General features: G+C 47.1%; 1 protein-coding gene across 3 annotated transcripts in view; it reads right to left on the minus strand.

Annotated features, from left to right (window-relative positions):
* The window catches only part of malt3 (MALT paracaspase 3), a 131,043-nt gene that overhangs the window by 85,379 nt on the left and 18,519 nt on the right, over positions 1-27,145 (minus strand). For all 3 annotated transcript variants that reach the window (XM_043680578.1, XM_043680577.1, XM_043680576.1), the window contains exons 2-3: positions 23,968-24,157; positions 11,566-11,687 (exon numbers count right to left, since the gene is read on the minus strand). In XM_043680578.1, coding sequence (XP_043536513.1) covers positions 11,566-11,687; positions 23,968-24,025 — 180 coding nt within the window. In that variant the 5' untranslated portion in view covers positions 24,026-24,157. The remainder of the gene's footprint in view (positions 1-11,565; positions 11,688-23,967; positions 24,158-27,145) is intronic.

The raw sequence follows: 27,145 nt of genomic DNA on the forward strand, positions 1-27,145 counted from the left end.
TTTTGCACTTCTTATGCTGTGTACGATTGGGTAGCTTGTGGTGTCCATGTAGCGCCCTCAGTCATTGTGATGTACAGCACAGAAACAGACCCTTCAGTCCAACCCGTCCATGTGCCAGCACCCGGCCCATATCCCTCCAAACCCTTCCTATTCATATACCCATCCAGATGCCTCTTCCTTTGTCTGTTCTACTCCCTTTTAAAATTGCTGTTGTTTTGACTTTTTTTTCCCCAAAGTTCCAAAACAATGCAACAGCATATAAAACAGTAATTGCTGCCCCTGGAATTCGAGGAAACCACCTCCAGCACCAAAAATACCTCAAAAAAAAGGAGACGCTGTTACAGGGAGAAATCTTTCTCGTCCTCCATCTTGGATTACCCAGAATCCTCCTGGAGAAACACTCTCGTTTTTACTGTTATCAGTTGCATCAGGTAGAAATGACAAATAAAAAGCTACCCTATTCTACAAAGTCACCAGATACCCTGACAGGTCTGTCACTGTTCTGTACGCTAAATGCACATGGCATTGCACAGATTGATCTCTAAACTGTTAAACCCAATGCTTCTAACTGCAGTGCCATGTTGGCAGCATGGGTCAACACCGAGCCTGAAGATTACGGGTTCAAGCCCCACTCCAGAGGCTGGAATGCACAATCTGGGCTGACACTCCAGCGCAGTACTGAAGCAGTGCTGCAGGGTCAGCGGTACAGGCTTTCAAATGGTACATTAAGCTGTCTACACCCTCTCTCTCTCTGTCTACAGTCAAGAAAGCACACCAACACCTCCACTTCCTCAGAAGACGTGTGCACAATGACTCTTACCAATTCTTATAGATGCACCATAGAAAGCCTCCTATCCAGATGTATCACAGCTTGGTTACAGAGAGTTGTAAACACAGCCCAGTCCATCATGCAAACCAGCCCTCCGTCCATTAACTCCGTCCACACCTCCCACTGCCTCGGGAAAGAAGCCAACATCATCAAAGACCCCCTCCTACCCTGGTTATACTCCAGTTATTCCCCAGTTATACGCTCTTCCAGCTGGCAGAAGATACAAGAGTTTGAAAACACGTACCAACAGATTTAAGAACAGCTTCTTTCTTGCTGTTATCAATCTTATGAATGAACCTCTCATATATTAGCGAAGATCTTTCTCTGCATCTTCTCTGTAGCTGTAATACTATATTCTGCATTCTGTTCTATTTCCCTCATGTACTTATGTTAAGGTATGATTAGCCTGGATAGGCACACAAAACAATACATTTCACTGTATCTGGGTACACGTGACAATAATAAATCAGAACAAATCCGCTGGGTATAAAAATCCTATTGGGAAAAATGCCCGAAACGTTGATTCTCCTGCTCCTTGGATGCTGCCTGACCTGCGGCGCTTTTCCAGCAACACATTTTCAGCATAAAAATCCTATTCCCTCAATGGAGAAGGGGAGAGGAGATCTCCCTTGCTATTTATTCCTTGACCAATATCCCTGATTGTTACCATAATGCAGTTTATGGGAGTTTGTGGTGTACATGTTCCCATGGTTACAATGGCAACGGCACTTTAACAATACTTTGGTTCGAAAGTGCTACAGGCCATCCCAAGGTCATGAAAGCCTGAGATGGAAATACAAGTACTTTCATCAATCAAGCCTCTCTCAATACCTGACCGAGAAGCCAAGAACCTGCCCTTATCTCTGCTACTCTCCGATCAGACTCTGACAGCAGTACAGTGGTTCAGTGGTTAGCACTACTGCCTCACAGCACCGGGGACCCGGGTTCAATTCCACCTTCAGGCAGCTGTCTGTGTGGAGTTTGCACATTCTCCCTGTGTCTCCCACAGTCCAAAGCTGTTCAGGTTAGGTGGATGGGCCATGGAAAATTGCCCCCCACCCCCCACCGTGTCTAGGGATGTGCAGGTTAGATTGATTGGCTGTGAGAAATTGCTGCAGAGTGTCTAGGGATGTGCACAGGTGGGTTAGCCATGGGAAATGTTCCCGTAATGTCCAGGGATGTGCAGATTAGGTGGATTGGCAAAGGGAAATGTCCCCGTAATGTGCAGGTTATGTGGATTGGCCATGGGAAATGTGGGGTAATGGGGCTGGGTCAAAATGGGATGCTCTTTTGGAGGGTCAGTGCTGACTCGATGGGAAAATGGCCTCATTCTAACCTGTAGGGATTCTATGATCTAAAAACCTCAATTACATCTGAGTGAACTGGACATTGTGGGCGTCAGGATCTTTCACTTATTCAGGTTCCGTGTTACCAACTTACTGGATTGTCCTAGCGCACAGCCATAGATTTATTAATGCATATTGAAATAGTCTCTTTTCCAATAGTGTGTCCCACAGCCTTGTTGCTCTCTGTCACGTCATGAATACTAATCCACAGGCACTGCTGCACCTGACCATAAGATGTCACAGAAGTAGGCCATTCAGCCCATTGAATCTCCTCCACCATCCAATGAGATTGTGCCTTTTCTCCATAATCCTTGAATCTCTCACCGACTCAAAACCTGTCTCTCTCAGCCTTGAATATACTTAATGACCCAGCCTCGACAGGCCTTTGCATTTCAGGTTTGCACAGATTCATTACCTTCCAGTGGAAGAAATTCCTCATTTGTCGTAAATGGGTGACCCCTTACTCTGACATTTACTCGATGCCTCAGGAACTCAGTAACTTTGGGAATGTTCTATTCAGAAGCGCAGCAGGTCAGGCAGCATCTAGGGAACAGGAGAATCGACGTTTCGGGCATTAGCCCTCCTTCCTGAAGAAGGGCTAATGCCCGAAACGTCGAATTCCTCATTTGTCGTAAATGGGTGACCCCTTACTCTGACATTTACTCGATGCCTCAGGAACTCAGTAACTTTGGGAATGTTCTATTCAGACCCAATCAACCGGGTCAAAATTTTGGAATTCCCTCCCTAGGAGCACTGTGGGTCTACCTACACTCCATGGACTGCAGTGGTACAAGGAGACAGCTCAACACCACCACTTCTGAACAGTGATTTGCGATGAGCAATAAATGCTGTGTGTCAAAAACACTGCCATCCCAGGAAAAGGGGAAAAAAAATTGAAACGGTTCTCTTAATTTTGGTTGTCAATTTTGGTTTGTGGTAATGGGTCGTTGTAAAACAGTGACTGTACCTCAAATGTGGTTCATAGATCGTGACACAAGTGGGTGTGTCCGAACGATATCAAATGAATTGAAACTTTATTTTAAATGCATAACATCCTGATCCACATAAACCAGAGTAGCTAACCACCCCCACCTTATACATTGAGGTAAAGAAATGGGTCAAGGCTATGAGTAACCATGGTGTCATTGGGAAATTCCACTCAACATGGATCTGAGGTGGAGCCTACATGTTGGAAGAAAATGGGGTCAAAAGGAACTGACCAGCTGGGGAGTAACACCAGGACTTCGAAATAAAGTACAAACACGATGCCAATTAATCCTCTCAGTGATCCAGCTGATGCGTCTGGTGTGGAAGATCATCTCAGCCACCATCTTGTTGAATGGTGAGGTAGGCCGAATGGTATAATCCTAACTCGTGGGGCTGTACAAGAACCTCCTTGCAGCAGAGGGGAAAACCTGAAGTTTGCACAACGGTTTGGGATAAAGGAGGAAGAAAGCTCCCAAAGACAAGGCGGACAGACACAAGACTTTGGCAAGAAACAAGAGAAGAAAATTTTCTTTACTCGGTGTGCATGTGGGTGACAGCTGCAGGGACAATGAATGGCTTCACAGGGAAATTGGGCAGCACGGTGGCACACTGGTTAGCGCTGCTGCCTCACAACGCCAGAGACCTGGGTTCAATTCCCGTCTCAGGCGACTGACTGTGTGGAGTTTGCACATTCTCCCCGAGTCTGCGTGGGTCCGGGTGCTCCGGTTTCCTCCCACAGTCCAAAGATGTGCAGGTTAGGTGAATTGGCCGTGCTAAATAGCCCGTAGTGTTAGGTGAAGGGGTATATGTAGGGGAATGGGTCTGGGTGGGTTGTGCTTCGGCGGGTCGGTGTGGACTTGTTGGGCTGAAGGGCCTGTTTCCACACTGTCAGTAATCTAATGTGATGTGAGGGAAATGGTGGGCGAGGAGAGGGGATGCTGAACTTGGAGAAGCTGCTTCTCAGCTGGGCTATTGGCCACAGTCCTCTTGGTAAACAGGATCGATATGCATTGGAGTGTAGAGGTTTACAAGAATGGTCCCAGGGATGAGGAATGTCAGCGATGAGGGTCCTCTCCCCTTGAAGAGAAGGCAGCTGAGAGGAGACCTCATTGAGGTTTTCAAAATCAGAAGTGGGCTGGATAGATAGGGAGAAATTGTTCTTTGTTTGAAAAAAAAGAACAGGAACTAGAGGGCACAGATTTAAAGTGATTCGCCAAAGGTTCAAATGTAGCGAGAGAGAAACTTTTCTCTCACAGGATTAATTCCCCGACCAGGTCACCACGAAAATCCCACCATCCCAACCTCTCCCCTCACCTGAGGCCATTCCTTCATCATTGCTGGGTCAACGTTCGGGAATTTCCTCCCTCAGGGCATTGGGGTCAACCCACAGCACATGGACTGCAGCAGTTCAAGAAGGCAGCTCACCCCCACCTTCTCAAGGGGCAACTAGGGATGGGTAATAAATGCTGGCCCAACCAGCGACACCCATGTCCCATGAACGAAGTAATATAGACATACAGGCCAGACCCAGAGACATGGCAGTAATAGACATACAGACCAGACCCAGAGTCATGGCAGTAATATAGACATATAGGCCAGACCCAGAGACATGGCAGTAATATAGACATACAGGCCAGACCCAGAGACATGGCAGTAATATAGACATACAGGCCAGACCCAGGGACATGGCAGTAATATAGACATACAGGCCAGACCCAGGGACATGGCAGTAATATAGACATACAGGCCAGACCCAGGGACATGGCAGTAATATAGACATACAGGCCAGACCCAGGGACATGGCAGTAATATAGACATACAGGCCAGACCCAGAGACATGGCAGTAATATAGACATACAGGCCAGACCCAGAGACATGGCAGTAATATAGACATACAGGCCAGACCCAGAGACATGGCAGTAATATAGACATACAGGCCAGACCCAGAGACATGGCAGTAATATAGACATACAGGCCAGACCCAGAGACATGGCAGTAATATAGACATACAGGCCAGACCCAGAGACATGGCAGTAATATAGACATACAGGCCAGACCCAGAGACATGGCAGTAATATAGACATACAGGCCAGACCCAGAGACATGGCAGTAATATAGACATACAGGCCAGACCCAGAGACATGGCAGTAATATAGACATACAGGCCAGACCCAGAGAGAACGAAGTAATATAGACATACAGGCCAGACCCAGAGACATGGCAGTAATATAGACATATAGGCCAGACCCAGAGACATGGCAGTAATATAGACATACAGGCCAGACCCAGAGACATGGCAGTAATATAGACATACAGGCCAGACCCAAAGACATGGCAGTAATATAGACATACAGGCCAGACCCAGAGACACGGCAGTAATATAGACATACAGGCCAGACCCAGAGACATGGCAGATTTTCTTTTCATGGGATATTCATGATCCAGGTGGAGGGAGCACTGGTAACACACACATGTGCAGACCCTCGGAGGTCCCACACACTGTAACTGGCACTGGCCCACCAATCATATGGACTTCCAGTTCCAGAAGGTGTTACTGTGCATGGACCTCAGAGGCACATGCAGCCTGGAAGACAATAAGAGGGAACACCGGGTTTTATGACACTGGTCAATGTTAGAATAAGGCCTGTTTTTGTCAGTTTCAAACCTTTTATTGAATTCAAATTTCAGTATCTGTCATGGTGCGATTCGAACCCATTTCCGCACACCACTAGCCTGGAGCTCCAGATTAGTCGCTCACTACACAATGCCACCAAAATGTGTGGTGCTGGAAAAGGACAGCAAGCCAGGCAGCATCGAAGGAGCAGGAGATGTAGGAATGACAGGAATCTTCTCACACACACCCTCTCTCTCTCTCTCTCTCTCTCTCACACACACACACTCACACACACACACTCTCTCTCTCTCTCACACACACACACACACGCACACACACACGCTCAGAGTCCCTCACAGCGCCAGGGACCCAGGTTTGATTCCTGCCTCGGGCAACTGTCAATGTGAAGTTTGCACATTCTCCATGTGTCTGCATGGAGTGCTCCAGTTTCCTCCCCAGTGCAAGTTAGATTGATTGGCCATGCCAAATTGCCCACAGTGTTCAGGGATGTGTAGGTTAGAAGCATTAATCAGGCGTAAACGTAGAGTAATGGGGCATGGGTTTGGGTGGGATATCTTCAGAGGGTCGGTGTGGACCTGTTGGGCCGAAGGGCCAGTTTCCACACTGTAGGGATTCTATGATACCACAGGCAATAAGGGGATAAATAACCCGGAGAGCCGTTGCTAGTGGTGGCATGTTGGCCAGAACCTGCCACCTCCAATTATCACAGACTCGGACAATCCCTCCAGTGTGGGAGCTGACCATTCGGCCCATCACGTTCACGCCAATTCTCTGAAGAGCATTGCAGAGCACTCCCCCCAACCTCACTCTATCCCTGTAACCCTGCGTTTCCCACGGCTATTCCACCTGGCCTGCACATTCCTGGATGCTATGGACAATCTAGAATGACCAATACACCCACCAGAGCTTCCGCATTCACCAGAACGGAGGAGCATGGTCTCACTTTGACTCCATATTTGAGAGCCAGCATCTGTGACAGCGCAATACCCCCTCAGGACTGCACTGGGCTGACATCCTACAGCCCTGTGCTCAAGTGGCGGGGGACAGAAACTCTTCACCTCTGACAGAGGTGACAGCGCTTTTCACCAAACTGGGACTCACAGCCACATTGGGGTCTGTCTGACTGCTCTGGCTTAATATATTTGAGAGACCCCATTGTCTCCGCTGCTGTGGGAGAGCCAGAGGGTGAGACTGAGTATGGGACAACTCACTGGGGTCTGACAGTCTGAACGGTGACAGTGTGGGCTGCAGTAACAGCATCCCATCATGTGCTGGGGAAGGAAGTTGTGGTATACACCACCAGGAAAGTGCCTTCCTTTCTCCATTTTAAAAATAGGCTCCGTTGGCTGAGTGGTGAGTAAGTGCAACAGAGCGTTGCTGGGCACAGGCACGCAGCACATTTGTTAAACTATTTCAGGAGCGGCCGAACAGAGAATTCAAGACCTCAACCCCTGAACTGTTGAAGGAGCAATCACCAACTTTCAAAGCAAAATAAGCCTAGTAATGGAGTGACTTCAGGCTGAGCTTCCTCACTAGTCACCCCCGTGTGCTCACGTAGTTCTTAGGGAGACAGACTTGTGGCTGATGAAATGACTCATGAGATATAGGGACTCAAAAGTAGGTCAAAGATAAATAAATCGATGAACCAGAAACCTACATTTTCAGATCTGCTTGGCTTCACACTGGTTTTAACTTGCTTACTCTCTTCTTACAGTAAATACCAGAATTTAGGCTGGAAGGTCAAAGGTTTCGAGGTTGCGTTGCTAAGGGGCAAGAAAGAACGTTGCTAGGGGCAAGTTTTTTCTCGTTTTCTACTGATTTCCTCACTAGGACACAGGGCTGCTGATCTTGGTGACTTGCACATTGAAGCTGTGACTGACTATCCCATCATCAGCCACGTGGCTTCCAGTCTTCGAGAGAAGATGACCACCCGTTAGAATGAGCAATTGGAAGGAAGTCAATTCACCTACCCAAGAGCAGAGAGGTGCAGGCCCCGTCTTCGAGGGCCTGGTTTCATTCCTAACAAACCGCTCAGATCTGCCTCTACCTCAGCACATCGCCCACTGACACCTTGTTTGGCAAAGTAAGGCACTCTGTCCTCTCAAACTAATGGATTATACGTTCCTTTTAATCCATCTGTTTGGATATGCTATAGTGCACCTCACTGGAACTTTTATAGATGCCAGTAGCAGGGTGTCTGATGTTGCCGCAATGTCAGATTTGTCACTTGCCATCCCTTTCCCCATTTCTTTTTCAGGTTGCGAAGAGACGAACTATCAGCTGGATTGACTCATTGAAGCTATGGACGTACTCACTGAGGCGCGGGAGTACAGTCCTCTCAGCCCCAGGTAACTCGCTGCGAGAACATCTTATTGAAGTAAGCTCATGCTGGTAGCAAGGTCCTCAGTGACTCAGTTCAGGCAAACTCTGAACTTTGGACCTTCAAGTTTAGGATTCCAGCCTTTTCTCGAGCACCACCACCCCAGAAGGTACCTGGATCTCTGGAATAATAGTCGAGCGATAATTCCACTAGGCCATCATGTCTCTATTGAAATGGACTGGCATCCTCATGAAATTACCAAAATACTGAGAGAGGGGGGAACTCCATTTTCCAGACACTGAGAATACATTCTCTTTTACTCCATCCTTTCTTCCCCCACAAACCTCTCAAACCATCCCTCAACTAAACTCATTGACGTGGATGGCAGATTTGGAGAGAGTTAAGTGTGCATTGTATTTCTGCAGCAGGTGAAAGGCAATGCAAGACAGCAGGAACCAGAATATAAGCTTGAATTTACAAGTGAGCTGTACCAACAAACACGCAAACCAGTTTCTGGACGGACACTCCAACAACGTGACACAGTGGGCCAGGAACTGAAATGCAGAAGGGGATTTACTTCAGCGATGTGTACATATCTATAGCAGAATTAAACTCACTGGGAAACTTCAGGGCACAAAAGCCCCAGAGCAGTTAATGGGCAAAAATGTGGCGTGTAATGAGCTTTGTAGTTCAATCCAAGTGACCTTTGGTTCTGTGGGTTGACCCGGGTCAAACACATCCACAACAACATGGGAACAGAAAACCATTCAGTCTGTAAGAGCAAGCTCCACCCAATTACAATATGGCTGATTGGTGTCTTAATTCCACGTATCTGCCTGTGTTCCCTGAACATGGAGTCATGGAGATGTACAGCACGGAAACAGACCCTTCGGTCCAATTCATCCATGCTGACCAGCTATCCTAACCTAATCTAGTTCCACTTGCCAGCACTTGGCCCAGATCCCTTTATACCCTTCTTATTCATATAACCATCCAGATGCCTTGTACATGTTGTAATTGTACCAGCCTCCACCACTTCCTCTGGCAGCTCATTCCATACACGTACCACCCTGTGTGTGAAAAAGTTGCCTCTTAGCTCTCTTTTAAATCTTTCCCCTCTCACCCTAAACCTATGCCCTCGAGTTTTGGACTCCCCCCCCACCCCAGGGAAAAGACCTTGTCTTTTTATCCTATCAATACCCCTCATCAGGAGTTTGACAGGCTCAACCACAGAGACTGTTCCTGCCTTAGCAGGGCAATCTCAAAAGCTGCCTGAGGAGAAAAGGCCTCTCTTTGTCATTCTCTTGCTGCAGAGGACATTGGATGCCCCATCGTTGAATGTATTTAAGGGTGGGACAGAGTGATGGTTTTTTTTTTGTCAGGGAATCAAGGGAAATGGAGAGGGGAGGGGAGAAAGTGGAATCCTCTCCCCAGACTATCCATAACTACATGGATCATCTTGGGCTGGGTTTGGATGGGATGCTCTTTGAAAGGTCAGTGCAGACTCGATGGGCCAAATGGCCTCTTTCCGCACTGTATGGATTTCTCATAGTTTTAATTTCTTTGCTCAAGAAAATGTTTGCCTTTTTGCTTAGATGGGCAGCACGGTGGCACAGTGGTTAGCACTGCTGCCTCACAGCGCCAGAGACCAGGGTTCAATTCCCGTCTCAGGCAACTGTCTGTGTGGAGTTTGCGCATTCTCCCCGTGTCTGCGTGGGTTTCCTCCGGGTGCTCCGGTTTCCTTCCACAATCCAAAAATGTGCAGGTTAGGTGAATTGGCCACGCTAAATTACCCGTAGTGTTAGGTGAAGGGGTAAGAGTAGGGGAATGGGTCTGGGTGGGTTGCGCTTCGGAGGGTCGGTGTGGACTTGTTGGGCCGAAGGGCCTGTTTCCACACTGTAAGTAATCTGATCAGTCCATGCCGACCATAATCCCAAACAAAACTAACCCCACCATCCTGCTTCTTGGCCATATCCCTCCAATCATTCATAAACCTGTCCAAATATCTGTTTAATGTTGTAACTGTGTACACATCCACCACTTCCTCGGGAAGTTCATCCCATGCACGACCCATTCTTACAAAAAAAAACTGCCCCTCATCTTTTTTTAAAACCTTTCTCCGCTCACCTTAAAAATATACCCCCTTGCCGCGAAATCTCCCAGTCCCAGGGAAAATACACCTGCCACTCACCTCATCGAAACCCCTCATGATTTTATAATCTTCCATAAGGCCACCCGATAAGATCCAGTGATGTTTTTCCCACCTCTCTAGTTGCATTTTCCACTTCTTGTGCTGTACCTCTGGGATCTCCTCCAGCCCCCCACAACTCTCCTGGTGAACTGGCTATTCTGTACAACTCCAATTCTGAACAAGGCAACTGGACTCGAATCACTAGCTCTGCATTTTCTCTCTCCACAGATGCTGTCGGACCTGCTGAGTTTCTCCAGCCGTTTCTGCTGTTGTTCCACCAATGCTGTCTGCTTCTGCTCCAGAAACCTTTCACCCTGAAGTGGATGTCCAGGCCTTCAGCTAGCGAGGCCCTGGATTCTGGAACTTGTGCCCTGAGTCACTCTGACTTTGTATTGCACCCTCCACTTTGCATACACTCCTGAAAACCCCACTCTTTGACAGATTTAGATCACCAAATATTCAAGGGTGGGTGGGGTGGGGGCGTGGTTTGGGTAGGGCGGGCTGCCATTGGATAAAATCCAACATTTTGGTGAAATACTCCTCACTACAGCATACTCTGGCACCCCACAACTTTACTCCACCAACCCCCCTGCTCCCCTTCACTCAAACTGAATGCAAGGCCAGTTAAACTCTTGCGTGGTTGGTCAATTTTCATTGTGAATGACTCCCAGTTGGCACTCAGACCATGTGTTGTTTCTTTCCTCATTGGGTCCATTCTCTGATGGGTCTTGCACTGGGCATCAGATGCGTACCAAGCTCAGGGGCACCTTCAGATTGGGATGGACAGGAGTTTGCACTTGACACAATGGCTCATTGGGTGAAGTCTACATTGTCCGGGACCTCTCGTCACCCCCAAGGGGAGAATTTATTTTTAAAGAAATTCCTTCACGGGATGAGGGCATCGCTGGCTGGGCCAGCATTTATTGCCCATCTCTAATTGCCCAGAGGGCAGTTGAGAGTCAACCATATTGCTGTGGGTCTGGAGTCACATGTAGGCCAGACCAGGTAAGGATGGCACATTTTGTTCCCTAAAGGACATTAGAGACCCAGTTGGATTTTTCCTGACAATGGATTGATGGCCATTATTAGATAGGTTTGGGGGTGAGGGAGCATACAAGCAGCTTTACCTTCCAGGCAAGATGGCGAATCTGGTAAGAGGAGTTATTTCATTAAGCCAAGATGAAATGGTTAAGAAGCATCAACGAACAGCCAGACTGTGGTCTGTGAAGATATTGACAGCCTGGTAAGGCTACTTACCTCCTCCTGGCCTTTAAACCACTGGTACTGCAGAGGGGTAGGTCCAATAGCAACACACTGGAGAGTTACAGGGCACCCGGCTGGGACAGAGGCAGACTCTGGTTGTTTCGTGATCACAATACCTGCAGGGGGGTGAGAGATCCAGGGATCATTACAAATCAGAAATATTTGCTGTGCAAATGATCAAGGGAATAAGTCTGAAACTGCAGAGCTCTCACTAGAGACACAGTTAGAAAATGCTGAAATAACTCTACACAGGCTGGCATCCCATCAGCAAGTCGCACATGAATAGTCCATGACAATATTACTGCCTCACCCAGAGTCAGGCACCAGAGTGTCAATACCCCTGACATTCATCCTTGTGTGTCAGCCAGGGCTCCCTGATTGGACCAGATTAAAGCCCCAATCAGAGAACTCCATTGGCTGACCTCGTTAGAATACTAGCGATGTGGTGTTTTAAAGGACGGGGCACCCTGACAGGTAATTCCATGACTCAATTCAACTGCCAAATAACAAACAGAATCAGGTGTAAAACACAGGCTTCACACTGTCTCCGACTTTTAACTTGGAGCAGATTATAGATCTGACGTTACAATGGATCCCAGTGACAAATCAACTTAACACTGTCCCTAGCATATTCCACCACAAGTGGGTTAGTTCATCAAATCCACACAATGTTCACTTTGGGGGCAGGAAAATCTTTACAAAGTGAGATTTAAATGGAGAATCTCTGTAGAATTCCAAGGTGCAGAGGAATCTGGGTCCCCCCCAGTGCACGAATCACAAATGGTTACAGTATGTGGGTACAGTAAGTAGTTACCATGACTACTGGGATGCTACCCTTCGTTACGAGAGGAAGTGAATGTAAAAGTTGTGTTCCAATTATAAAGAACGCTCATTAAGATCACACCTCACAAACTGTGTGCAGTCTCCTCTTTAAGAGGAAGGTGGAAGTGATTGAGAGGAGGCTGATTACGTTGATGCCTGGAATGTGTGGCTTGTCCGATGAGGACAGATTGGGTTAGTTTCCATTGAAGTTTAAAAGCGCGAGGTGTAATTCGATTGAAGTGTGAACAGTCTCGACAAGGTGGATGTGGAAAGAATGTTTCCTCATTGTGGGGGAGTCCAGAACTAGGCGACAATGTCTTAAAATTAGGGTCCACCCTTTTAGGAACAGAGATGAGGGGAGCCATGCTTGTAAGCCTGAGGTTGTGAAACACGATCAGATGACTGTGGGCAGGTTCTCACAAGTAGTTCTTCGACCAGCCTCTCCTTTCCCTCATGGCACAGTATCTTCCTCAAGACTGCTTTCTCAACAGCATCTTCCCAATCCTTGCTCCACCCATGAACCCAAAGGACAATTGACTGATGGTTTCTCTTCAATCAGTCACAGAGACATAGTCACACAGCAAGGAAACAGACCCTTCAGCCCAACTCACCCATGCCAACCAGGTTTCACAAACTAAGCTAGTCCTATTTGCATGCATTTGGCCCATAGCCCTCTGAACTTTTCCTATCTGTGGATCTGTCCAAATGTCTTTAAATGTTGTAATGATATCTGCCTCTACCATTTCCTTTGGCAGTTTATTCCACACACAAACCACCTTCTGCGTGAAAAAGTTATTCCTCAGGTCCCTTTTATATCTTTCCCCTCTCACCTTCAACCTATGCTCTCCAGTTTTGGAGTCGCTTACCTTGGGGAAAACACCTTGGCTACTCACCTTATCTATGCCCCTCATGATTTTTGAAACCTCTAGAAGGTCACCCCTCAACCTCTTATGCTCCAGAGACAATAGTCCCAGCCTATCCAGCCTCTCCTTATAACTCAAACCCTCAGCAACACCCTTGTAAATCTTTTCTGCACCCTCTCCAGTTTAATAACATCCTTCCTATAGTAGGGCGACCAGAATTGTACCCTATACTCCAAAAGTGGCCTCACCCATGTCCTGCCACGGACATGACTCCATGATTCAGATTCCTGCTCCATCTTGGATCCTCCAGGGTCAAAGTGTACAGGTCACAGAGTGAAGTTTCATCTGAGCCTCCAGTCTGGCTATCGTGTTTTCTCTTAAGAGTTTCCTGTGCATTCAGATGAATTACAAAAGCAGCAACATTTGAAAAATAATCTGGCTGCTGTGAGGTCTCCTGAGGACATCAAAGGTGTGATGAAATCGAAGTTTCTTTTGTAACCTCTTGTAGCTATTTTAGTGAGATGTGATCAATGGAGTGGAAAAGGCTTATGTGAGTGCAAATCTTCCTTTTCTTGCCCCTCTTTCACTCACAGTGATAAGGATTTATACCACAAGGAAGTGGCTCAGAAATGGAAATAGCATATTTCGCACAGAGAACGCTGGAGAAACTCAGCAGGTTTGGCAGCATCTGTGGAGTGAGAACGAGAGTTAGTGTTTTCAGTCTGATTTGACACACATTCTGAATTCATATTGGGCTTGAAACGTTAACTCTCTCTCCACAGATGCTGCAAGACCTGCTGGGTTTCTCCAGTGTTTCCTGTGTTTGTGTCAGATTCCCAGCATCCACAGTATTTCGCTTTTCCTCAAGTGGCTTTTCTGGATTATTTTGGTATTAAACCTCCTCCTCCCTCCAGCAACCTCTTCCACTTCTCCCTCAACGCTGGAACACAGCTGTTACAAAAGTCACATTTATCACGCAAAGCCGCACTCCAAATACATAGTACAAAAAGCTGTGACCCAGGAGCTGCTGTAATCAGGAATTGAAACAGAGGCACGTGTCAGTATTTCTGTCAGAGGGGGAAAAAAAACCCAGTTCTCCAACTGACTTATTAAAAGGCACCGGTTCAAATTGCATGTCCAACAGTAGTTGTCTTTCCAGGAAACAGGAAAAACAGGTTTCACAGAGGGTGTGAGAGGTAATGGTTAGAGGTGCTACAGAAACAGCCTTTTGACAGCGTGCCAGAGCTCTCACCACTAGGGAGAGGGGAGATCACTCTCTGACCTTACACTTCTTCTGCTTTTTACCCTGGCTTTCCTAACGTCACACCGGGGAAGCAACGTGCTCCTCCGACTGTACAGCGGCCTGTCGGCCTGAGGAGTCTCCTCCCCCACTGACCTATTGTACTCTATGCTACTCTCTCCCCACCCCCACCCTCCTCTAGCTTATCTCTCCACGCTTCAGGCTCTCTGCCTTTATTCCTGATGAAGGGCTTTTGCCCGAAACGTCGATTTTGCCTGTCCTAGGATGCTGCCTGAATTGCTGTGCTCCTCCAGCACCACTGATCCAGGGCCTGAGGAGAAGCCTCTTCACCCAGAGAGCGGGCAGCCTGTGGCATCCTCTGCCACAGAAAACGGGCTGAAGCCAAAACATTGAAGGAGGAGTCAGACGCAATTTTTTCTTAGGGCTAAAGGGATCAGAGGGCATGGGGGAGAAGGTGGGAACAGTTGGATAATCAGCCATGGTTATTCTGTCTGGTGCACGGGCTGAATGGCCAACTCCTACGGCTAGTGACTGAATCACTTCCTCCACATCCCCAGGTATTGGGGTGGGGGTGGGGGAGTCAACAGAAAATAGAGGACAATGTACGACTCCAAAACCACCAGTGGTTAGCACTGCTGCCTCACAGCACCAGGGTCCTGAGTTTGATTCCCGCCTGTCTGTGTGGAGTTTGCACATTCTCCCAGTGTCTATGTGGGTTTCCTCTGGGTGCTCCGGTTTCCTCCCACAATCCAAAGGTGTACAGGTCAGGTGAATTGGCCATACTAAATTGCCCACAGTGTTAGGTGCGTTAGTCAGGGGTAAATATTGGGTAGAGGAATGGGTCTGGGTGGGTTTCTCTTCAGAGGAGCGGTGTGAACTTGTTGGGCCGAAGGGCCTGTTTCCACACTGTAGAGAATCCAATCTAATCTAAATTACTTTCCTTGTACTGCCAGGTTTAGTAATCCCTCCAACTTTTTCTTCCTAATAACATCCAGCCTTTATACTTCCACTGGACCTGAAACAGTATCTCTGCTGTCTCTCTCTCTCTCTCTCTATCTCCACAGATGCTGGAGATCAGAGTCAAAACGTGTGGTGCTGGGAAAAACACAGCCGATCAAGCAGCATCTGAGGAGCAGGAGAATCAACGTTTCGAGTGTCGACTCTCCTGCTCCTCGGATGCTGCCTGACCGGCTGTGTTTTTCCAGCACCACACTTTTTGACTCTGATCGCCAGCATCTGCAGTCCTCACTTTCTCCACAGATGCTGCTAGACCTGCCGAGTTCCTCCAGCAATTTCTGTTTTCCTATCACGTCTTTTGGACTTGGCAACGTGCGTACTCTCTTCGGCAGCTCAAGTACATTGCGCAATCTTTACATTCGTCTACCGTGGCCCAATAAACAAATAAAGAAAAGGTTAAAATAAAAGGGCAGGAGAATCCCTCACTGAGCTGATTTCACACCTCGCCTAATCATTTCAACAATAGCTTCCAAGACATTTACCATCAATAAGATCCTTTCAAAGTGAAGCCATGGGTGTAAACGCAACAGCCAGGTTACGCACAGCAAGATCCCACATTACTCCACAGCGACTGGAGGAGGCATCAGTCGACATATTCCCAAACTCCCTGGATTCTGGGAGGGATCCGGCAGATTGGAGACCTGCTAATGTGACAGAACTGTTCAGACAGAAAGTGGAAACCTTGGGCCCACTTGTGGCATTGTGGTAATACCCCTATCCCTGGACTGGGAGGACAGGGTTCAAGCCCCATAATGACATCTCTGAGCAGGCTGATCAGAAAAATAGGTTAATAAAGTAAAATAGGAAACTAGGGGTCAGTTACCCAACATCTGTCATTGGGAATATAGGAGGGTCCATAAATGAAGCTGTTTATCTTTAAATCGATGTTGCTTTCATTGATCATTATGAGCAAAGTTAAGAAGGATGACTTTGATTTTTTACGTACAACTAAGGAAGCAAGCGTATTCTTTTAGTCAGGAGACAGCAGCTCTGACGTCACGGCATTAGTTAAGTGCTCAAGTGTTTATCATCGCGATTAAATCAGAGGCAACAAAACTATCCCTCAGACAGAAGGTCAGATGTGTTCAGTCGTATTTTGAAGTCCTCAGCTCAGCTGATCATTGCAAATACGTATCACCAGTCCAGTAAAGGCATTTCTCTGGTTTTTATTAAACTGGAGAGGGTTGAGAAAAGACACAGGAGCAGAGATTAGGCCATTCGGCCCATTGAATGTCCTCTGCCATTCACTCATGGCCCATAAAAGTTTCTCGAGCCCATTATCCTGCTTTCTCCCCGTAACCTTTGATTCCCTTGACAATCAAGAACCTATCTATCTCTGTATTAAATACAGGACGCTCTGCTATAATATGACAGCTGTGTTCCTCTGCAAACCTGTGCTATGGAAATCATGCTATGGGAAATCATATAGAAATCATACTATAGAAATTGCACAATGGAAAACCTGCCAATCCCCTATCAGCAGAAAGGTCGCATTATGCAAACAACGTCCACAATTCATCAATCACATGATAGCCAATTTGCGTTGGAGAAGAACTACCTGGATACTCAATGACCCGGCCACCACAGCCTTCTGTAGCAATGAATTCCATAGATTCCCCACTCTCTGGTTGAACAAGTTTCTCCTGATCTTCCTTCTAAAAGGTCTTCCCTTTACTCTCAGGCTGTGCCCTCGGGTCCTAGTCTGTCTTACTGATAGAAACATCTTCCCAACATCCACTCTGTCCAGGCCATTCAGTATTCTGTATGTTTCAAAAAGATGGCCCCCATCCTTCTAAACTCCATCAAGTATAAACCCAGAGTCCTCAAACGTTCCTCATATATTAAGTCTATCATTCCTGGTATCATTCTTGTGAACTCTTTTGGGCCTCCTCCAAGGCCAATACAGCTTTCCTGAGATATAGGGCTCAAAATTGCTCACAATGCTCTAAATGTGGTCTGACCAGAACCTTCAAAACCTCAGAAGTACTTCCCTGCTTTTGTATTCTAATCCTCTTGAAATAAATGCCAACGTTGTATTTGCCTTCCTAACTACTGACTCAATCCGAAAGTCTACCTTAAGAGAATCCTGAACCATGACTCCCAAATCTCTTGGCACTTCAGATTTCTGAATTCTCTCCCCAATTAGATAATAGTCCATGCCTCTATTCTTCCTACCAAAGTGCATGACCTCACACTTTCCCACGTTGTCCTCCATCTGCCACTTCGTTGCCCACTCCTCTAACCTGCCCAAATCCTTCTGCAGCCTCCCCTTTCTCCTCAATGCTAAGTGTCCCTCTACCTACCTTTGAATTATCTACAAACTTATTGAGGTTTATAAAATCATGAGGGGCATGGATAGGGTGAATAGACAAAAGGGTCTTTTCCCTTAGGTGGGGGGAGTTCAAACTAGGGGGCAGATTTTTAAGGTGAGAGGAGAAAGACTTAAAAAGGACACGAGGGGAATTTTCTTTTATATATACAGAGAGTGGTTCATGTGTGGAATGAACAGCCAGAGGAAATGGTGGATGCGAGTACAGTTACAATGTTTAAAAGACATTTAGATGAGTATATACATAGGAAAGGTTGGGAGGGATATGGGCCAAATGCAGCAAGATGCGACTAGTTTGGTTTGGGATTATGGTTGGCAAGGACTGATTGGACAGCAGGGTCTGCTTCCATGCTAAATAACTCTATAACATTGTAAATTTTGTTCACCTCTGGTCCAATGCAGCCAAAAGTAAAATGATATGTTTACAATGAGTTTACACTTTATCTATCCTCTCTCTGGGCTGCAGGTTTCTCTCTCCTCATGAGTCTTTTTTCCTCTAGCTTGGGATCATTACTGTTTCTGCTACTCTCAATCCAATTCAATGTTTTGAAATGGTGCAAATGCATGCTACCTCAAAGACAGGGCTCTCTCACAGAAGGACAGCCCAGGCATTTTAGAAACAGCTTTCTGTACTGCGTGAGATGATCCGCTGAGGCTTACATGCTTGAGTGGAGGCTGAATCCTGAACTCCTGACCTGCTGATTCGGACACAAGTGTGCTACCGCTGACTCACATCCTACACCAAACAACAGTAACTTCCTGAAGTTCACTGTGGAAAATATGTCTTGCACCTCTCAGATTTCAGTCTTCCCCTGCCATGCCAGTGAAGAGATGGGAGTGCATGTTGGCGGATGGGTGTGGAACATGGAACACCAGTCTCTGTACCATATGTCCTGCAGCTGGGAGATTTCGGTGACATAGGAATGCGGAGGTGACCCTTTTAGGTGGTGCAGGCCACATTTCTACTCACTGACTGATTTTACCCTCACTACGGTGAATCAGTTAATGCTTGTATTAGATTAGATTCCCTCCAGTGTGGAACGGCCAGTTAGCCCAACAAGTCCACACTGACACTCCAAAGAGTAACCCACCCTGTCCCATTTCCTTCTGACTAATGTAGCTAACATTATGGATTATTTAGCATGGTCAGTTCACCTGGCCTGCACATCTTTGGACTGTGGGAGGAAACCGGAGCACCCGGAAGAAACCCACACAGACACGGGGAGAATGTGCAAACTCCACACAGACAGTCACCCGAGGCTGGAATTGAACCCGGGTCCCTGGCGCTGTGAGGTAGCAGTGCTAACCACTGAGCCACCATGTCACCCCTGAATAAAATCAGAGAGATGATGGCCCAGTGGTATTATCACTGGACTGTTAAACCAGAGACACTGATATAGAACATAGAACAATATAGCACAGAACAGGCCCTTCGGCCCACGATGCTGTGCCGAACATTTGTCCTAGCTTAAGCACCCATCCATGTACCTATCCAATTGCTGCTTAAAGGTCACCAATGATTCTGACTCTGCCACTCCCACAGACAACGCATTCCATGCCCCCACCACTCTCTGGGTAAAGAACCTACCCCTGACATCCCCCCTATACCTGCCACCCTTCACCTTAAATTTATGCCCCCTTGTAACACATTGTTGTACCCGGGGAAAAAGTTTCTGACTGTCTATCTATTCCTCTGATCATCTTATAAACCTCTATCAAGTCAACCCTCCTCCTTCGCCGTTCCGATGAGAAAAGGCCTAGCACTCTCAACCTATCCTCGTACGACCTATTCTCCATTCCAGGCAACATCCTGGTAAATCTTCTCTGCCCTGGTGACGGTGAAGGGTGGAAGATACGTTCTGGGGACCTGAGTTCAAATCCCACCACGGCAAATGGTAGAATTTGAATTCAACTAAAGAAAAATCTGGAATTAAGAATCTAATGATGACCATGAAACCATCGTCAATTGTTGGAAAAATCCATCTGGTTCACAAATGTCCTTAAGGGAAGGAAACTGCCATTCTTACCCAGTCTGACCGACATGTGACTCCAGACCCACAGCAATGTGGTTGTCTCTTAAAATGTCCTCTGAGTAGTTAGGGATGGGTCTTGACGATGATGCTCACATCCCGTGAATGAATAAAAATAAAGGACTCAGAACTTTGTTAGGATTTCTGCTTGGAATTTTGACGGCAGTTTGGCAGAAATCCTGGTTACAGCTTCAAAGTCCTCACTCAAAGCTGTGGTTGCATTCCTGAGAATCACAATCTCGAGTGAAACATCGGTTCCCATAGGGATCAGTGTTAAAGTTATAGTTAGGCTCTCGTCAGATTAAAAAAAAACGCAACACCAGCCCAGCTGAAATATTTTTCATTAATAACATTTTACACTGGTAAATAGAATAATTTATATTTTAAATTTAAGAATATAAAAGGAAAATGTAACTCCCTTCTTGGAGTACCTCCTGCTTGCTAGCACTCCTACTCCCCGATCCTCTCCATCACGCCCACTCCCTGGACTCTGAACACTTCCACACTTTGGGACCCACAATTCCACAGCGCCAGCATCGGATTGGATCTAGATCTTGAACAGGAACGTAAGTCCATGAAAGGGAAGGTGGTGAGTGAGTGAGGCAGTGGGATGTTTAGTGAGAGGGGCACAGGGAGAACAGACTGTAAGTCAGGGGCGCTAGGGCAGGGTGAAGGCAGTTACTAAATGGGGCCAATCAGATTCACACAGGAAATGAAGTAAAAACAAATTTCTGCTGCATTCAATGAGATTGCATACCCCTTCCCCCACCATTGACTTACTGATGTTATACTGAAACAATGTGCGGGGAGGACTTAATACAATAGTAAGTGTACAGTAAGGCTCATCTCATGTTGGTTAGGGTCATACAAATCAGAAAAGTCAGTGTCCAAGTCCCCACTCCATAGACCTTCAGCTCATTAAGGAAGGCTGGCATTGCCAGAGTAAGGTCAGAAATCACATGACACCAGATTATAGTCCAGCCTTTGGAGCACTCCCCCCTTCGTCGGGTGAATTGGACTTCGCCTGACGAAGGGGCAATGCTCCAAAAGCCCGTGATTTCATATAAACCTGGTGGACTATAACCTGGTGTCATGTGACTTCTGACCTTGTCGACCCAGTGCCATACTGGCATTGCCACATCACGATTGTGAGTGCTTTACTAAGGGAGTGCTACCCTCACCTGAGGTGCCGACTTCTAGATCAGAAAAAAAAGTAGCCTAATCTGCCACCTTGGGCTGGCAAGTTAAAGATGCATGATATTATTCTGTAGAACTGGGGAATTATCCCCTTCAGCATCCTGGTCAATATTTCTTCTTACGAGGTTGGTGTGTAAAATTGTAAAATGGTGGGAGAGTGTGTGGTCCCTTTAAAAGATGGTGTTTTTTTCTATGTTTGACAGAAAAATGAACAGCAGCTTAAAGTGCAGGTTCAGAGAACACCCAAATTGAAACATTTGGTATCCAACAGGCAAGCAGCATTTTAACCAAGACAACAAGTCTTTTCAAATTTAGCCAATCAATTTAAACCAAGCCCTTAGATACTAAAAATCTATCAAATTTAAATCTGATGGTATGGACAACCTTGAACCAATTCAATTATGACGAAATTAATTGGTCATCAAGGGTATAAAGATGAGCACATTTTAGAAAATTGAAGAGAAACAACTGCCAACTGAAGAGAAGAAAAACGCAACATCATGATATATTTAGTGTCAGACAAAAGGAATTACAGAGGAAACATCCCTTACAGCAGAATTCACAGAGAGAACATTCCTGTCACAAGATGGAGAAAAGCATTTCTGAAAGAGAGGGTGAGGAACATTCTGGAAAACACATTCGGTGTGAATTCTGAGCAACTAAGTTCTGAAATTTTTTATTGTTTTGTTTACATAAGTGCGGCCTGTGTTTACTGGAACAGCACACCAGTAGAATTTAATTCAGTTAGGGAATGGTTAGCAGTTGGGGGGAAATTTCTCGGTTTGTTAGTGGTTCTGTTATTTTGTCCACTGCTGGAGTAAGATAAATAAATTGTTACTTGTTAATTATAGAGTGAGTGAAAGGATTCCATTTCATTTAACCACACCTTTATAACATTGTGGGGGGTGGGGAGGGTTGATAAGAGGTAGGTTATATTGCTTGTCACATCTCTTCATCAGATTATGAGATGAAGGGAGCTCCTCTGGGAGTTTCAATTTTAATTATCAAAGGGGCGTCGACCTCCATTTCATAACATTATACTGTCAGCAAAATCCCCGCCTGATCAGCTGATTAGTCCTGACACTTGCATCTCCGCCCCACCCGATCATCTGCTTTCACTTTATGTCATACTCATCTGTCTTATTTCATCCTCACGTACCAACTTTGGCTTCAGTCTGCAGACACTCCATCACAAACGTCATTTGACTGCCCTCCCCCCAACACCACTTTGCCCTCTCGAGGAAATCTCTGAAGCCTCTCAGTTCTGATCACTCTCTTTTCTCATGTCTTTTCTTTTTGAAAAGGGCTTTATTTTTCTTTGCCATTTTAAACCCCTCAGATTGTCTTGCGTGTTTAGCCTTTTAAGCATAGTTTTTAGCATATCTCTCAGCATCCATGATTCCAAGCTGGTCATTATCACATCGTCACTTGAGACAGCTTAGAGTCACAGACCCTGACAGCATGGGAACAGGCCCTTTGGCCCAATGTAATGGAAAATGAACATTTTCTGTGAAATCTGAAAGAGAATACTTTGCTAAAACTACCACCTTGCTAAAATCTTAAGCAGTTAGCCCGACTTTGCTGGATTCTGCAAGCAGACAGCATGGCTTTGCAAGTCTTGCAAAACAGTCAAATTCAGCAAGAGGCAGGGAAAACATAAGCAATCATATCAACAGCAAAGGAATGAGAAAAACAATTCCATACGTGGAAAGAAGCCAGAATGTTTCCCAGCTCTTGTCCTTGAGCGTGCGATAAGGATAAGCAAAATGTATAAAAATAGGTGAAAGTTGTCCAGCCCCTTACAAGCGGCATCTTGCCAAGTGTATTGGGCCCCTGCTTTTTCTTTGCTCTTGCTAGCATTTAAGTTGAGTCAATTTAATGTCCATGACACCTAGCTTGTCCGTGCTGCCCAGTTTCACAATTAAACGAGTCCCATTTGCTTGTGTTTGGTCCATATCCCTCCATACCTATCCCATCCTTGCACCGGTCCAAATGTTTCCTAAATGATGAAATTGTACTCACCTTCACCAGTACCTCTGGAAGCCCACTACCTCCAGAGACTCACTACCCTCAGTGGGAAAACATTTACCCTCTGGACCCTTCTGTCTCTCTTCCCCTCACCTTAAATCTACATCCGCTAGTTTGAGACTCCCTTAGCCTGGGGAAAAGCTGTCAGCTATCTATTTTATCTATGTCTCTTGTGATTTTGTAGACCTCTATAAGGTCACCCCTCATTCTCATGCAACGCAGGGACAGAAGCCCCACCACCCAAAGCCTGGAGGAAGAACGCCTCGTCTTCCGCCTCGGAACACTTCAACCCCAGGGCATCAATGTGGACTTCACCAGTTTCCTCATCTCCCCTCCCCCTACCTTACCCCAATTCCAACCTTCCAGCTCAGCACCGTCCTTATGACCTGTCCTACCTGCCAATCTTCCTTCCCACCTATCTGCTCCACCCTCCTCTCTGACTTATCACCTTCATCCCCACCTCCATCCACCTACTGTACTCTTAGCTACCTTCCCCCCAGCCCCACCTCCCTCCCATTTATCTCTCCACCCCGAAGACTCCCTGCCTTATTCCTGAAGAAGGGTTTATGCCCAAAACGTCGATTTTCCTGCTCCCTGGATGCTGCCTGACCTGCTGTGCTTTGCCAGCACCACTCTAATCTTGACTCTGAGCTCCAGGATCTGCAGTACCCACTTTCGCCTAGAAGCCCCAGCCTGTCGTGTACAAATGGGCTGTCCCTTTAGCGCACATCACATTACAACAGAAACCACACTTTGTTTCCTCAGTCACAGTAAAGCGCTTTGGAATGTCATGAGAAGACATCGTGTAATTCAGCCTCTCTTCCTTCGGGATTTAATCCTGATCCTTACCTGGCCTCTCTCTGGATTGCACGGTTGAACGTCTTTTAGACCGCTCCCCCCAGCTCATTCTCCTCCTGGCCAGAATCTCTTCCGGTTCCCTCGTTTGTGCCTTTTCAAGGGGAAGGCTGTCTGTGCATCCTTTTGGCTTTGTTGACAGAAAGATGACTGGGTCATCCGAAAAGGATTCACTGTTATGTGACTGGAAAAGGAGAGAGAGAGAGACAGACAGACAGAGAGTGGGCTTGCATTAATAAATTCTCATATTAGTCACTCAGTAGGCTGGCAAACCTCCTGATCCCCCAGGACACAAGAAGTCAAAGCAAACAGCACAACCACATCCGTCTCCATTTATAGACTCACACTGGGCTCAGACCCAAGCTGGGAAAAGTCCCTCGGTTTCCATTGCTTTGGCATACCCTGTACAAATCAGCTTCCTACACCACACCTCTCTTATAGATACTCTCAGGCTGTGTAGCAGAACTTTATTTCTCGACAGTCATTTTGAAAAAGGAACATGCCCTGCATTTCTACACTGAAGGCCACTATGTATCGGACAGCTCAGAAACCCTGCTGATTGATCTGCCTATGGGGCTGAAGCACTCTGAACCCATCCGTCCCATCTGACTTGTAGCCAAGAAAATAAAGTTGCTGCTTTCATTGGTGGTCATGTGGGCAGAGCACTGTGCGGGTGGGGATGAAATATCACTCAGTCTACACAAACTTCCAACCTGGCAGCAGCTCATTGGCTGTGATGAGAGCTGGAAGGTGCAGTATAAACCGGGGTTCTCCTCCTTTCAAACCAGAACCTCTCTGTATTGGGAACAAGGTGTTGGGAGACAATGAGGATCCAGTGTAGCCGGAGGTACTGTCCACAGCAGGGTCTAACACCCAGCCTTACACAACGGCACTGTTAATGGATCGTGTCTGCAGTCACTGCTGTAGGGGAACTGGGCCAACTTTACAAACAGAGACTGTCTCACATAATTCTCCGTAACTCTGTATGGAAAATAAACCCGCAATGATTAGGTGGTTCGGTTGCTTTTTGAGCATGGAGTTTGATTAGATTTTGATTAGATTCCCTACAGTGTGGAAACAGGCCCTTCGGCCCAGCCAGTCCACACCGACCCTCTGAAGAATAACCCACCCAGACCCATTTCCCTCTGACTAATGCACCTAACAGTATGGGCAATTTAGCATGGCCAATTCACCTGACCAGCACATCTTTGGGAGGAAACCGGAGCACCCGGAGGGAACACACACAGACACGGAGAGAATGTACAAAGTCCACACAGTCAGTCGCCCAAGGCTGGAATCGAACCTGGGACCCTGATGCTGTGAGGCAGCAGTGCTAACCACTGAGTCACCGTGCTGCCTGCTCTGATTGCTCTGGTCCATTGAGACTCAGGCGAAGTTGACCGTTGGGGGCCTTTACGGCGCAGTGGTAATGTCCATGCCTCTGAGCCAGGAGGATTAGGTTCAAGTGTGTAAACATGCCTGAACAGGTTAGGTAGGAAATACCTGAAGTAGACTGTTTCCTGTCAACCTCCACGCACCTCCCCCCTCCACCCCCCAAACTTCTGGACAGCAAATGTGATATCTTTCCTCGGTTTGACCGTAGATGACTCTAGGCCGGTTGCCCTGCCCACTCGCACCTCTTCCCCCCCACCCCCCCAACACACACAAAAACTCCACACACAGTCACACAAAAGCATGACCGAACAGCCAGTTAGGGATAAAACTGAATGTAGCAACTGGCACTGAACTGGGCAGGGACATCAATGGCAGGGCACCCTGCACGTGCCCTCCTCACTGGTGCTTGGAACCTCATGCATACATCTCGCGGACTGGTCAAGTGCAGCCATACCCAACAAACCTACTGAAAGGTACTGCCCAAGTCCAGGACTCTCCCTTTATTATCCCTTGGTCTGTCCTCATAGATTCTCTACAGTGTGGAAACAGGCCCTTCGGCTTAACAAGTCCACACCGACCCTCTGAAGAGCAACCCACCCAGAACCATTCCCCTACCCTATTACCTTGATTAATACACCTAACCTACACATCCCTGAATACTAATGGGCAATTCAGCCTGACTAAATCACCCTAACTTGCACGGTGGCTCAGTGTTAGCACTGCTGCCTCACAGCGCCAGGGGCCTGGGTTCGATTCCTGCCTCAGGCCACTGTCTGTGTGGGGTTTGCACATTCTCCCCGTGTCTGCGTGGGATTCCTCCGGGTGCTCCGGTTTCCTTCCACAATCCAACCCAAAGATGTGCAGGGTCAGGTGAATTGGCCGTGCTAAATTGCGCATAGTGTTAGGTGCATTAGTCAGAGGTAAATATTGGGGAATGGGTCTGGGTGGGTTACTCTTCGGAGGGTAGGTGTGGACTGGTTGGGCCGAATGGGCTGTGGATTGTGAAGGAGATGGAGTCAGGTGGCACTGAGCTATAAAAAGCGAGAGTCACCGTAGACCTACCAGACCAAAGGGCTGCTCCCTTGTTAAAGAGAAACAGACAACTGGGTGCGGCTTTAACCCAAGGGTCAGCCCGTCTCAGGGAGAGGTTGAGAAAGAGAGTCCTTTGGGGTAACCTCAGTTGGTGCAGGAATTGAACCCACACTGTTAGCAGTCCTCTGCATCACCAACCAGCCATCCGGCCAATTGAGCTAACCGAACCCCTAGCCATAATAATACGAATTCTCAATATGGATTCATGAAGCTGCACAGCATCAAGTCAAACACAGGTATGGAGTGACACTTATTAATCAGCAGCCAGCACCCTCTACCTCAGGCGATGGATCAGAGCTCCATTTGGAGGAAGCCCTGACAGGAGCAACTGTGGAGGATGGAGAATTTTCTAACTAACACACCCAGAAACATTAATACACAGCTCTGGAGTAGGTGGGGTATGACTATGGACCACCTAGCTCAGAGATTTGGACACTACCACAGTGCCACAAACTCCAGGTGGGTGGGTGCTGGGTGCCCTCAATATCCATCCCAGTGCCTGCCCAGGATCACTGGAAGTGACAGAGCTGGGCAAATACTAGGACAGATAGGGGAGGGGAGGGACAGCGTTCCGAAAAGACCACTCCCTCCGTGACTCCCTCGTCAGGTCCACACCCCCCCCCACCAACCCAACCTCCACTCCCGGCACCTTCCCCTGCAACCGCAAGAAATGCAAAACTTGCGC

Source organism: Chiloscyllium plagiosum, chromosome 40 (genome assembly GCF_004010195.1).
Source record: "Chiloscyllium plagiosum isolate BGI_BamShark_2017 chromosome 40, ASM401019v2, whole genome shotgun sequence".
Lineage (NCBI taxonomy): Eukaryota > Metazoa > Chordata > Chondrichthyes > Orectolobiformes > Hemiscylliidae > Chiloscyllium > Chiloscyllium plagiosum.